General features: G+C 45.1%; 1 protein-coding gene across 1 annotated transcript in view; it reads right to left on the bottom strand.

Moving 5' to 3' along the window:
• Positions 1-14,668, bottom strand: part of TG (thyroglobulin) — a 297,874-nt gene that overhangs the window by 134,384 nt on the left and 148,822 nt on the right. Inside the window, 1 exon segment of the mRNA XM_063925145.1 lies at positions 303-437. Within this exon segment, the coding sequence (XP_063781215.1) occupies positions 303-437 (135 nt within the window).

The raw sequence follows: 14,668 nt of genomic DNA on the forward strand, positions 1-14,668 counted from the left end.
TAAACAGTACAGTAACATATAACAACAACTAATCAGGATTTCTTCTTAGTCCACTTTACATTAGAATAATGAAATGTAACTACTGAACGGTTGCTATGGGTTATTGCACTGCACAAGTCTGCACCTATATTTGTGAACAAGCCCCTGTGTTTATTCTTCCATGTTTGCTGTTATACTCAGTTTCAACGTATGTGGCTAAACACGAGCTCTCTATCGATACATAATACACATAAATGGATACTAAGGATGGGGTGGGGGGGGTGGGGGGGGCCACTGTAATAACACAGATACAGAGACGTTACCTGACAGACAATAGCGCTGATCCTTGCTGAGCGTATTAGGGGAACTCCTGCTGACCCGCACTGTGTCATACTTGGAGAGAGAAGGATCGATGATCACAGAGGCGCTGTCCAGGATCACCCAGTCCTCTACAGACACTGTCACGCAGCAGAGAATGAATAAAGATTTGTTACATTTACAAAGCATTTGATATAAAATAGGTCAAATTACCATTAAAAGCACTCCCTCCCACCACCGCCTAAGACTCCCCTCCGGCTGGCAGAGTTGAGCACCTGGCAGAGTCACATGACACGGGGATACAGCGTGATATCCTGAGAGTGCTGACCCCGGAAGTCGTGTGGGGACACTGACAATGCTAAATTCCTTTGTCGTATAACAACCCTTTATGAAGCTAAGAACACTGTACGCTGTTTACTTAAGAAGTACCGTAATGGTACGCTAGTTGCGTAACGATCGCTCAGCCGTAGGCGAGACGCTCAAGCTTCACGTTCGCTCACGGCCCAGCGATCACAGGACACGTTATTGGTTATGTCTAGGGTAATGATTCGCTATGGCGTAGCTTACGCTCGAGACCACGAGGAGGTCACCAGCGATGCAGACGCTCACAACACTATACCTTTATGTTAAAACCTTATACCAATGAAATACAAAGAATACCTTAATGTGAGTACAGGGTGTAAGTGCAACCTTGTGTAACCTGACTAACTACAAAGCTGCTTGAGCGTCACCGACGCTCAAGTGAACACTTAACACTATAGGAAATACACAGATGCTGGTTTAGGTTCCAAAGCCTATTGACTGTATTATATCTAATATACTTGTAAAAGGGGATAACAGTACAAATGATACACTACAATATAACAGAGACTTCCTAACCACAGAACTAAACAATAAATACAAAAAGACAATACTACACTGACCTAAATGCAATACAATACAATACTATCTAATACAATACAATACTAGCCTAGTCTAGGGGAGATATGAGAGAACAGACCAGAGAGAGAGAGAGAGAGAGAGAGAGAGATGAGATGAGAGAAATTGGCTCACAGAAAGACAATGATAACGGAGAGAAACTTACGCACAAAGGGTATGATCGCCTGCGCCTCGATATCCAGCTCCCGGCTATCAGCAGATAACCGTTGATGAGAGAGTGAGAGCTGGATGTGGTTGGCCTGCCTATTTATGCCCCACACACAATGCAATCTCCTGGTCCTACAATCCCATTGTCCATTGGCCGAAGGAATTCGGCCCTGCATCATAACAAAAGGTCATAGGGTGATTCATACAGGTGGGCTGTGACGATTTCCAACAGCTCAGGTGGGTGGGAAACTGGGTTTCCCGCCGCATACCTGAGTATGTGTAATTAATAGAAATGGACATAAACTTCTTATGTCCATAACTATTCGCACGAGCGATTAATACGCTCCAAACCAACACCGGAATATTGCTAATTAAATACTCTTCCGATGGGTACCAAACACTGCTGTATGATTCCTGTTAGACCCTTTGTACGATATAAAGAGGGATTCCTCAGCTCTGGGACATTGTATTTTAACCAAACTTTCAGAATCTATCAAAGGGACCATGATCTATAAACTACATTAATTGTGAACATTTGTAACGAATGAGTCGCACGCTACGACTACATAAACTCTACCGTAAATACGCATACCGCGCCTGCGAGTGCACGTTATTGCGGGTATGCGCATCCACGGGAGAGCGCACGCACGCGCAGCGCGGACCAGTGTGCGGTGCAAATATGGCAACGTGCATTGAGACATTTTTCTGACTTTGACAGTCCACCCTTTGGCAGTCAATAATAACTGCCACAAAACATTTAAGGAGAAAAATGTAAGTCAGGGGTTAATTGATTTCCATGGTTGGGTAGGGGAGGAGAGAGGAGAAGGTGTGAAGAGGGTATGACCTAGTGAGATAGCAGAAGCATGTGTGTATGAATCCATGTTTGGGGGGTCATGTATCATCGTGCCGTACGTGTTGTAAATCAAGCTTCGAGGTATTGCGAAGTATACATTTGAATTCCTTCTTATCCTGTGGTACAGGTCTGTGGATGGGCTGTCAAACTCTACCGAGCTCATTTCGGCTGTGGTTGTAACAAAATGGGGATGCACATTTTAGTTGATGATACATGAATGGGGGAGGTATGTGGTTGCTGATATCTGTGCCTGTATTCCCTATCGTCTATGTGTGTCGTTACCTGAGGGTTGTAGAGATGAAGATAAAGAACACTTACGAAAAATGCAATGATATTCTATGTCAGGGAAATGTACATCTGTCGTCGAAGTTGTTTTCGGTATCTGTTGAGAGTCGTCTTCTTTGCGCTGTTTTGCTCCTTAGGCATGAGCAACAAGCTTTGTCAGTGCCATCAGATTTACAAAAATGTTGGGCTAGCGTGAGTTTAAAAATACTAGGGAAACTGGGGATCCATGGCAAAGTTCATCAAGTGTCCATATTTAAAGTTGTCAAATCTTCTTCTTTGGTCAATCCGTTGTCTGTATACATCTCGTCTCGTCAGCTTCCTCGTCCAAGGGGGTCTTTGTATCTTGGAGAAAAGCAGAAAAACAGGTGAAAGAAACGGACCGTATAATCGCATTTTCATCACATCCTGGTTTCTATCATTGGGTCATAGATCAAATCCAGGTTAATTACGGTTTCCTCACTCCTCAAGCTCATCACTTTTGTACTTTGTTTGCACCTCATTAAAGCCTGCCCGCATCTAAATATCAATCCAATCGATATAACGACACCCAAGATACATAGTAGAAACTTTCCAACATCCATTATGACTCCTTGAGCCCAGTCTCCTAAACCGGAGAACCAATTTCGCGGGTTCAACCATGACACCCAACTAGTCAGCTCATTACCTACAGCAGCAAGGGTGAGATTGTGTTTTCGACGAAATTCCCACTTTAGTTGGAGAATATCGTCCATCTTTTGGTCTATGACCTCTACCGGATCCTCGGTGCTATTTGTGATATACGTGCAACACTTTATGCCGTACTGTGTTGCCAATGTAACACAATATCCGCCTGTTACTGCTGTAAGATAATTAAGAACCATCCTATGCTGAACTAGTTCTGTTTTGTAAGCTTGAAGTTCTCTTCCAGTGTATCTAAACGTGTCATCATACATTTCAGTGATATTATCTAACAAATTGGCGAGTGCGGAAATGTATCTATAATTCATCACTCCCCGAGCGGTACGAGTGAAATCTAACGCTACCAGAACCTGAATCCCGGTGGATTCATGGATAAGATCAGAGGCCGGATGCTCTAACCTTTCTGACAGTTGTCTTTTAACTCGGTGCTCGTAATGAGTGTGAGTATAAGGAGCTTGGGCACCACGGTGTATGTCCTTCATTTTGTCATGTGTAACAGTCATCACTTCAGGCAATACTTTTCCAATATAACACAATCCTTCAGAGTTTGGGGCAAGCCACTTGTACGCCTTTCTCCCGCATATGAAATATGCATCATCGGGGAGAACATAAGGGACGGAGAAGGACATGACCATGTTACAAACCTTCCAGGTGAAATCTCCTGACCCTAATTCTTCCATCTGCCTAATGCACGTATCGGTTTGTACGATATGTGCACAGTATCCTGGTGATACCTCTCCAACTCTAGTAATCCTATTTCCTAAGGTATATCGATACCGGAAAGATTTTCCTCTACTAGCTATATGGCGTACGAGCTCTGTATCTGTAGGCATTCTATCTGCTCTGTGTGAAAAGGTCATGGTAAGGTTGCTCCATGACACTTCCCAATTTCCCGGTTTTCTGGGATTGGAGATGTTAAAACATAAGAGGGACCTATCCACATGGTATTGGTGGAGCTTCAAACTAGGAGGGCTGGAGATGTTAAACCTCCGGTCCACCGGTCTCCCACCACTTAGCTCAAGTACCTCCCCTAACGTTAAAGGAAATGGTACTAGCCCTGATTTGCTGTGACCCTGAGGTACTTGAGAGCATACCCAACAATCTGTTTGGTTTAACACGTTACCCACTAAGGAGTGATAGTCACTCAATGGATGCCGGTCTATATGGATATTAAAACTAGATTGGCATTTCTTTATGCATCCATCTTCAACCAGATTATCACAGAGCCTACAGATACAATTTTCTTCAGCTAACAATCCATCACAATTTCTTCTATCGGATCGTTTTCTGATACTCGCCTTTGCTTGTTGGTTTGGTTGATCTTGGAAAACTACGCCTCCATCATCATAATCGGAACCCATTCCAGAACCTCTTTCGACCTCTATGGTACTCTCGCCGGAACAGACTGCTCTGGTCAACATCATGGTTAACATCAAAATCCGGATCACAGTCTCTTGGGGCAAGTCCATCTTTGAGGAGGAAATGGAGAAGAATGAGAAGGGGGAAAAAGAAGTTTCAAGGAAGAGGGGATGGGAAGTGGAGAAAAACAATAAAAGGGAGAGGGGAGTCGACAACTGCTTTCGGTCTTCAAGGCTCAGGTGCCGCCTCAATCCTCCTGGAACAGACACTCCAGTGATACAACCTCTACCGTCTGTTCCTTATCACGGGACTTCTCTGGATCAGCAACCTTTTTGCAGTGGGATGAATGGACCCAAGTCTCTCTCTCAGCAACCTTCAATGCTGTGGTGCTAGTCAATAAGACCTGGTATGGTCCTTCCCATCTATCAATAAGACAACCTGAGCGTAGAAAATTTCGTATCATTACATAATCCCCAGGTTCAATGTCATGACAATTACTATCTGGTAAATCAGGAATCACCAACTTCAGATTATCATTTTGATTCCTCAACTGTTTACTCATGTTAATCAAGTACTTTACAGTTACTTCATTGTTACATTTCAAATCATCCTGAGGGTTAATCATGACATGCGGTTGTCGACCAAACAAGATTTCAAAAGGAGACAGATTAAGAGGGGACCTGGGAGTGGTTCTGATGCTATACAAAACAATGGGTAAAGCTTCTGGCCACGTCAATCCTGTCTCTGCCATTACTTTACTCAATTTATTTTTAATAGTGCTGTTCACTCTTTCGACCTTCGCACTCGCCTGTGGACGGTACGGAGTGTGCAGCTTGCTATCAATACCCATCAATTTACACATTCCTTGAAAGACATCACCTGTAAAATGGGTACCCCTATCACTTTCAATGATTCTAGGGATACCATATCTACATACAAATTCCTGCACAATTTTCTTAGCTGTAAACATAGCGGTATTTGTAGCTGCTGGAAAAGCTTCGACCCAATTCGAGAAAACATCTATACAGACAAGTACATATTTCAAATTTCGACATGGGGGTAATTGAATGAAGTCAATTTGTATTACCTGGAAAGGGCCGCCGGCAGGTGGGATATGGGATGGTTCTGTAGGTATTGCTTTTCCAATATTCTTTCTCAGACAGGTAAGGCATGACATTGCTCTTTTACTCGCATGAGAGGAGAATCCTGGGGCGCACCAGTATGCTCTTACCAATTTGCACATCCCCTCCTTGCCTAGATGAGTCAGCCCGTGAGCTGCTTCAGCCAGACATGGAAGGTATGCCCTGGGGGCCACTGGTTTACCATGTCCATCCGTCCAGAGCCCTGAGGACTCCTGGCCATATCCCTTTGCCTTCCAGACTGCTCTTTCCTGTGTGGAACACAAATTCTGCATCTCACACAACTTCTGTGTGTTGATGGTATTAAATACCATCAACTGTGTGGTGTCTGTCCGTGTGGGGGTAGCAGCTGCAAGCTTTGCGGCTTCGTCTGCTCGGCTGTTACCAAGGGATACTGGGTCTTGGCTATATGTATGTGCTTTACATTTGATAACAGCCACTCTGTCGGGTTCCTGTATCGCTGTTAGAAGCCTTTTTATGTGAGCTGCATGCGCTATCGGTGTACCAGCTGCCGTCATGAAATTTCTGAGCCGCCATAGGGCTCCGAAATCATGGACTACCCCGAACGCGTATCTGGAATCGGTGTAGATATTGGCTGACTTACCCTTAGCCAATTCACATGCTCTGGTTAGGGCGACCAGTTCAGCAACCTGGGCTGAGTGAGGTGGGCCTAGCGGTTCCGCTTCTATGGTGTCTTGGTCATCTACGACTGCGTATCCAGTACACAAGTCTCCCGAGTCTGACTGTCTGTGACAACTACCGTCCGTGTAGAACGTGAGTTCTGCATCTTTCAGTGGATTGTCACTGATGTCAGGCCTTGCGGTAAAATTTTGGGTCAAATATTCCATACAATCATGTGTATCTTCCTTTGCATTAAATCCTCCTTCCCCATCACTCTCACCTTCCACCCTTTGTGTCTGACCAGGCACACCTGGGAGAAATGTTGCAGGATTTAATGCGCTGCATCTCCTTATGGTGATGTTTACGGGGGCCATTAATGCCAATTCCCATCTTGTAAACCTTGCTGATGAGACGTGTCTGGTTTGGGCAGAATTCAATAAGGCAGATACCGCATGCGGTGTATGGATTGTGAGGTTGTGGCCTAGCACGACATCTTCGCTTTTCGTCACTAGCAATGCTATCGCCGCAACGCTACGCAAGCATGTGGGGAGGGATCGCGCTATCGTGTCTAGCTGGGCGCTGTAGTATGCAATTGGCCTGCTGGCGTCACCGTGTTTTTGTGTTAGTACACCTGCTGCGCACCCAGCACTTTCTGTTCCGTATAGTTCAAAGGGTTTCCCATAGTCTGGCATACCTAGTGCTGGTGCCTGCGTTAGGCACTGTTTGAGTCTCTCAAATGCTGTTTCAGATTCGTCTGTATGCGAAATCCGATCAGGTTTGTTTGAAGAGACCATTTCCTGCAAAGGTAGCGCCAATATGGAAAACCCTGGGATCCAATTACGGCAATACCCACACATTCCTAAAAACGTCCTGATCTGTTGCTGGGTTTGTGGCAGTGTCATGTCTCTAATGGCTTGGATTCTATCAGCGGTCAGGTGTCTCAGTCCTTGTGTTAGACAGTGTCCCAAATATTTTACCTTAGCTTGGCATAATTGCAACTTGTCTTTGGAAACCTTGTGACCTGTGTCTGAAAGATGAAACAGGAGCTGTTTCGTATCCTTCAGAGATGCTTCCAGTGAATCTGAACACAGTAATAAATCGTCCACATACTGTATCAATACTGATCCACTGTCTGGTTGGAAAGACTGTAAACAATCATGCAAAGCCTGAGAAAATATACTTGGACTATCTATGAAACCTTGGGGTAACCGAGTCCACGTGTATTGGACTCCTCTGTATGTGAATGCAAACAAATATTGGCTGTCAGGGTGCAGAGGTACCGAAAAGAAAGCGGAGCAGAGGTCAATAACAGTGAAAAATTTGGCAGTGGGAGGAATTTGCATTAGGATGACAGCTGGATTAGGCACTACGGGGAACTGACTCTCAACTATTTTGTTAATCCCCCTTAGATCCTGCACTAGCCTGTAACCCCTCCCCCCACTCTTTTTAACAGGGAAGATGGGACTATTTGCGGTGCTGGACGTTCTTACTAGAATGCCCTGTTGTAGCAAGCGCTCTATTACGGGAAAAACTCCTAGCTCCACCTCTTGCTTCAGAGGATACTGTGGGATTTTTGGAGCTATCCTACCATCTTTTACTTGCACAACTACTGGAGCTACGTTTGCCATTAATCCAGTGTCCTGTCCATCTTTTGTCCAAAGTGACTCTGGTATCTGAGATATCATCTCTTCTACTTGGGATGGATTCCTATTTGTCATAATGGAATGTGACATTAATTTTGATGGGGAGTCTAGCATGTCCCGTACTTCCTGAGCGTGATTCTCAGGAATGTCCAAGAATACACCTTCAGGAGTACAATAAATGACGCAACCCATTTTACATAGTAAGTCTCTTCCCAGGAGATTGGTTGGTGCCGATGCAGCCAGCAAAAAGGAATGCTTGGTATGCAAAGGCCCTATTGTAATCTCGGCTGGTTTGCTAACAGGGTAGTGCTGGACTACTCCTGTTACTCCCATGGCTGGAATTGTCCTACCAGTGGTTCTCATGCCCACTGTCGAATTTATCACTGACTTGGCCGCCCCTGTGTCTACAAGAAAGTTTAAAGTTTTACCAGCTACATTGATTGCAATTTCTGGTTCGTTTCCAAGACTAGCAATCAACTTAACTGGCTGCAGATTACAGGTATGGCCACACCCCTATTGGGTATGCTGACCTCCCTGAATCCCGCAGGCAGCAACTACTTGTGAGGGAGTTAGCTGGGAACTACCAGAGGCATGCCAATCTCTGTTCGGGGGATATCTTTTTGTTTCCCCTGTATGTGGCTCAAAACTCCGCCTCTGTGGACCCTGCTCCCAATGTCGTGTGTTGTGTTGTTGTCTAGGGGGTTGAAAAGATCTTTGTACATTCTTTGTTCTACATTCTCGTGCAAAGTGTCCCGGTCTGTTACAAGAAAAACATGTTATTACACTTGCCTTACCCACAGGATTCGGTGGTACATACGCAGGCTGCCTTGTGGTCAGCGCCTGTATACTTACGGACATCAACTTATCACTTTGCGATTCCCTGTGCCTAGTGATGTTTCTGTCGTGATCAATAGCAGCCTCTCTCAAGCCGGACACTGACAGACCTCGCCAGCACGGTTGCGTGGTCTGAACCCTAGTCTTTAATGTTTCCTTTAAACCATCCATCAGTACGGATACTGCTACTTCCCGATGGTTTGGGTTGGTCTTAATGTCTTCTATACCAGTGTACTTTGCCATTTCTAATAGTGCCCGGTGAAAATATTCTGTTGCCGTTTCGGACTCCTTTTGCTTAATGGAAAATATTTTATTCCATTTAACAACGGCTGGGAAATACTCTTTTAGCTGTAAATTTATCCTTTTTACATTATCCTTGTTGTACACGTCTGTAAGCGGTACATCTTTATCCAATGCACAATCAGCTAAAAACTGAGTTGCATCAACATTGGAAGGTAAACAAGCTCTTAGCAGTATCTGCCAATCCTTGTTGTTGGGTTCTACAGTGTTACCTAGATCCCTGATGTATTTTTGGCTAGCAACTAAATCCTTCCTGGGGTCAGGAAATTCGGACACTATTGTTCTTAATTCCATTCTGGAAAATGGAGTGTACATGGCAATGTTCCTTATGGGAGTGGCTCCAGACACATCTGTTTTTCCATTGGGAACTGCTATTACCCTTACAGGAGCAATTCTAACAGCCTCTTCCTGTGTAGATTCTACAGCTTGTTGTGGTACAATTGTTTCAGTGTAGTGCATGGTGCCGTACTTACCCGTTGACACGACCTCACCTATCCCTCCGCTAGGGGCTTTCACTAATCTCGTGGGTGTCGCTGTGCCTACTGTGGTCTCTGCTATGGTGGCTGCAAGAGAGAGAGCTGAAATTGTTGCTGAATCGTCTTCTTGATCACACTCCTGAGGAAGGTTCAAAACAGGGTACATCTTGCACGGGTTAATACTTGCATGAGTTATTTGGTTAACATCATTAACATTTACAGGGTTACTAAGAGTTTGTGTTTTACAACCCAGTGCGTTTCTCTCCGCAATCAACTTCTCTCCTGCAATGTATGGTGGAGGAGGAGCTGTGGCTATCAGCTTCCTGACTGCCCCAGATCCTGCCGCCAGAGCCAAACCTCTCTGTATCTCACCTTCCTGGTGCCATAACTGTAAATAATCATGATGCTGAATTCGTCTCTTTGCTGATTTTACGAGACATATCCTCCTCCTTAAATTTTGTAACACTTCTGGACTAAAGCTACCTATTCTTGGGAATTTGTCCCTGTCTTGTACAGTCATTCTCTCCCATTCATCACATAAAACCTCTGTGTGACTACCGTATTTTTCACACATCACATATCGTGCCGACCCAACTGGTCGGTTCACAGAATCAACCTGAACCAGGGTTGATCGCCCCCTACCTGAACAAATGGCCCCCATAATCTGCAGGCGTTGCTTATTCCTCCTTGAATATCAAGGCTTTCAGCGAACCCTTACAAACAAACCAAGATGTCCTTGGGCAGGCCGGCGGTGGTGGTTTATCAAGTACCCCACTTACTTCTCGCCCACGTTGGCCAGTACTGCAATCACTGTAACCAGAGCTGCTGTACCCAACCTAGGGCCCCTGTGAACCTTTATTTACTGGAACATATGAGGGTTACCCGCAGGACACTTACTCTTTCCAGTAAAGTTGGGGTTGTTAGATAGTTCCTGAGTGACCAGCGAACTTCCCTTCCAAAAATAAAAAATTACACAAATCACGTCAGAATGTACAGATAGCGTTTGTGACCACTTTACTCTAATGGTATTAGGTCAGATTACTAACTACTGCACACAATAACGTGCGGTCCAATCGTTCAGTATACGAGCACTACTTGTCATGTACTGAAAGATCAATGGAATCTATGTTTCCGGCTGCGATTCCTTCAGCCAGAGCTTATGGCCTATATGGGTTCTGCACCAACACCCCAGGCGTTGTGCCACTGGACTTTTATAGCGGACCTTTTACCTTACGACCTCCTGGTCTTGTTACCTTATGACCTCCTGGTCTTGTTACCTTATGGTCCGCTATACTCTAATGCTCAAATATTATTTAACCAGGGATGCCTCCCTGGCCACCATATATGTCACTTACACGTATGTCCCTTGACGAGTACCCGGCTTTCCTTTTGGTTCCACCTTAAAGTTATATAAACTTTTGTATACAAAACACACTCACTCAACACAAGTACACTTTTGTTTCTATATCTATTTCTGCGCAGAAATTGTCTTTAGGCCAAAAGTGTTACCAATTAGGAGCAGGATCTGTTAAACTAAATTTCAGATTTTCCAAAAATAGATTTGCGTTATTTACCGCTTCGCGTTATCTACCGCTGTGCGTTAATTATCGCCTTTGCGTTACTTCACTTTATCACAACTTGAGCTACGTGGGCGTAACCGGACGCTACGTTGCGTAATGAACGCTGCGTGCGTCTGCCTTTTGGATTGCGTACGCTAGTCTTTGTTAGCGACACGTGTATGCAATGCAAAGGATCCACCGTAACACAATATATTTTTATCAATGTAAATGATCCCTGATCATCTACCGCAATCCACACTGACTGCCTTGTATCTCAGACAAACCGTGTGTTTGTTCTATACTTTAACTATCACCTCTACTATGAAATAACAGCAAATCTCTTTTTAGCACTTTCTATCAACTATAAAATTGGCAAACAGGAATAGTGATATACGAAAATGAAACAGAAATGCAGATATATGTATGCGTGCGTGTATACGCAAGACAGAAGAGAAATAAAACAGTTTTAAAAGACACAAGCGTTTTGTTCTTACTTCCGGTTCCCGGATTCCTTCAGCATTCTTTATCTAAGCGAAGCAGACGCTTATCCCGTCAGCACTGTGAGACAACCTCCCACCCTTTGCTGGAGGGATAATGTCTGCTGATCTACCTAGTGCAGATATGAGAAGGATAGGACGAGTCCCCAATTGACAATGCTAAATTCCTTTGTCGTATAACAACCCTTTATGAAGCTAAGAACACTGTACGCTGTTTACTTAAGAAGTACCGTAATGGTACGCTAGTTGCGTAACGATCGCTCAGCCGTAGGCGAGACGCTCAAGCTTCACGTTCGCTCACGGCCCAGCGATCACAGGACACGTTATTGGTTATGTCTAGGGTAATGATTCGCTATGGCGTAGCTTACGCTCGAGACCACGAGGAGGTCACCAGCGATGCAGACGCTCACAACACTATACCTTTATGTTAAAACCTTATACCAATGAAATACAAAGAATACCTTAATGTGAGTACAGGGTGTAAGTGCAACCTTGTGTAACCTGACTAACTACAAAGCTGCTTGAGCGTCACCGACGCTCAAGTGAACACTTAACACTATAGGAAATACACAGATGCTGGTTTAGGTTCCAAAGCCTATTGACTGTATTATATCTAATATACTTGTAAAAGGGGATAACAGTACAAATGATACACTACAATATAACAGAGACTTCCTAACCACAGAACTAAACAATAAATACAAAAAGACAATACTACACTGACCTAAATGCAATACAATACAATACTATCTAATACAATACAATACTAGCCTAGTCTAGGGGAGATATGAGAGAACAGACCAGAGAGAGAGAGAGAGAGAGAGAGAGAGAGATGAGATGAGAGAAATTGGCTCACAGAAAGACAATGATAACGGAGAGAAACTTACGCACAAAGGGTATGATCGCCTGCGCCTCGATATCCAGCTCCCGGCTATCAGCAGATAACCGTTGATGAGAGAGTGAGAGCTGGATGTGGTTGGCCTGCCTATTTATGCCCCACACACAATGCAATCTCCTGGTCCTACAATCCCATTGTCCATTGGCCGAAGGAATTCGGCCCTGCATCATAACAAAAGGTCATAGGGTGATTCATACAGGTGGGCTGTGACGATTTCCAACAGCTCAGGTGGGTGGGAAACTGGGTTTCCCGCCGCATACCTGAGTATGTGTAATTAATAGAAATGGACATAAACTTCTTATGTCCATAACTATTCGCACGAGCGATTAATACGCTCCAAACCAACACCGGAATATTGCTAATTAAATACTCTTCCGATGGGTACCAAACACTGCTGTATGATTCCTGTTAGACCCTTTGTACGATATAAAGAGGGATTCCTCAGCTCTGGGACATTGTATTTTAACCAAACTTTCAGAATCTATCAAAGGGACCATGATCTATAAACTACATTAATTGTGAACATTTGTAACGAATGAGTCGCACGCTACGACTACATAAACTCTACCGTAAATACGCATACCGCGCCTGCGAGTGCACGTTATTGCGGGTATGCGCATCCACGGGAGAGCGCACGCACGCGCAGCGCGGACCAGTGTGCGGTGCAAATATGGCAACGTGCATTGAGACATTTTTCTGACTTTGACAACACATAGAGACCCGCATCCGCAGAAAGCACCGCAAGGGTAAGGTTTGTGGACCGGGGGGCTATGGGACGCCCCCCCCCCCCCAGAACACAAGACCCCCGCCCATACTTACGTACTGTACTTTTTAAAAAAACATTTCAGGGAGATTGAGCGCGGGTGCATACTGCTACATCGGAAAGGCGTGTCATGAAAATAACTGACATCCAAATGTAAATGAGCCCCAAAGTCTGTAAGATCTACTTGTTGAAAAAAAGACACTGATATTTTTCAGGATTTGTTTGTGTATTGTGTTTTACAAGAGATTCCATATACTGTAATACCTCTTTCACACCAGAAATGCAGGGTCTTACCCGGGAATACGGTCCCGGGATCATGCAGGGACATTCCCGGGTAAGACGCCTTGCATACCGCAGTCAGTAGCCCGGCATATTGCCGGGTTGCTGACGTCAGCGATGACGCGGCAGGGGCGGCGCTAGAGATTACATGATCTCCAAGCGCCGCCTATACATAGAGAGTGAACGGGAGCCGGGGCACATTGACCCGGCTCCCGTTCACACCGCACAGTGAGCCGGGTTGAACGCGGGTTCAACCCTGCTCAAGAGCAGGGTTGAAATACCGGGTCACTGGACCCGGTATTTCAACCCGGTACCCTTTCATACCGCACATGAACACGGGTTATGCGCGTTCATGTGCCAATAACCCGTGTTCAGAGGTGCTGGTGTGAAAGGGGTATAAGTGGCCATGAGAAACCTTCATTAAAATGCATGTAGCCATAAGGATCATTGGCCCTCATTCCGAGTTATTCGCTCGCTAGCACACTCCCTGAAAACGGCCAGTTTCCGCCCAGAAACACCCACTTCCTTTCAATCAGCAGAGCGATTGAAAAGCTTTGTTCGCCTGTGAGTAAAATAGCATAGTTTTGTGTAAATTTGCTTAGCGCGTGCGCCCTGCTGTGCATACGCATGCGCAGAACTGCCGGATTTTAGCCTATTAGCAATTCTGCTAACATTAGCAGCGAGCGAACAACTCGGAATGAGGGCCATTGTGCCTTATAACCAATGCAGGGAAATGATGAGCCCATTTGAATGCATGTATCTCTGATTTCTTCTTTCCCCCAAGAATGTAACAGCTGCATAATGGAGATAAGGTATAATCAGGGAGATTGATGGACTATTCAGGGAGTGAGGGAGATTGCTGCTATTTCAGGGAGTCTCCTGCAGAATGAGGGAGGGTAGGCAACTATGCCCCCACCCAGGGCAGGCCCTAACCAATTTGATGCCCTAGGCAAGATTTTAGCTGGTCCCCCTAGCTCTCTCACAGAGCTTTATTGTCCCAGTCCCGAGGCTGCATGCTACCTACAGTAGCTGAGCCGGCCCTAGAATGCCCCTAGGCATTTGCCTAGTTTGCCTACAGCTAGGGCCGGCTCGTCTGCTCCC

The sequence above is a fragment of the Pseudophryne corroboree genome, chromosome 5 (assembly GCF_028390025.1).
Source record: "Pseudophryne corroboree isolate aPseCor3 chromosome 5, aPseCor3.hap2, whole genome shotgun sequence".
In the NCBI taxonomy this organism is placed as follows: domain Eukaryota; kingdom Metazoa; phylum Chordata; class Amphibia; order Anura; family Myobatrachidae; genus Pseudophryne; species Pseudophryne corroboree.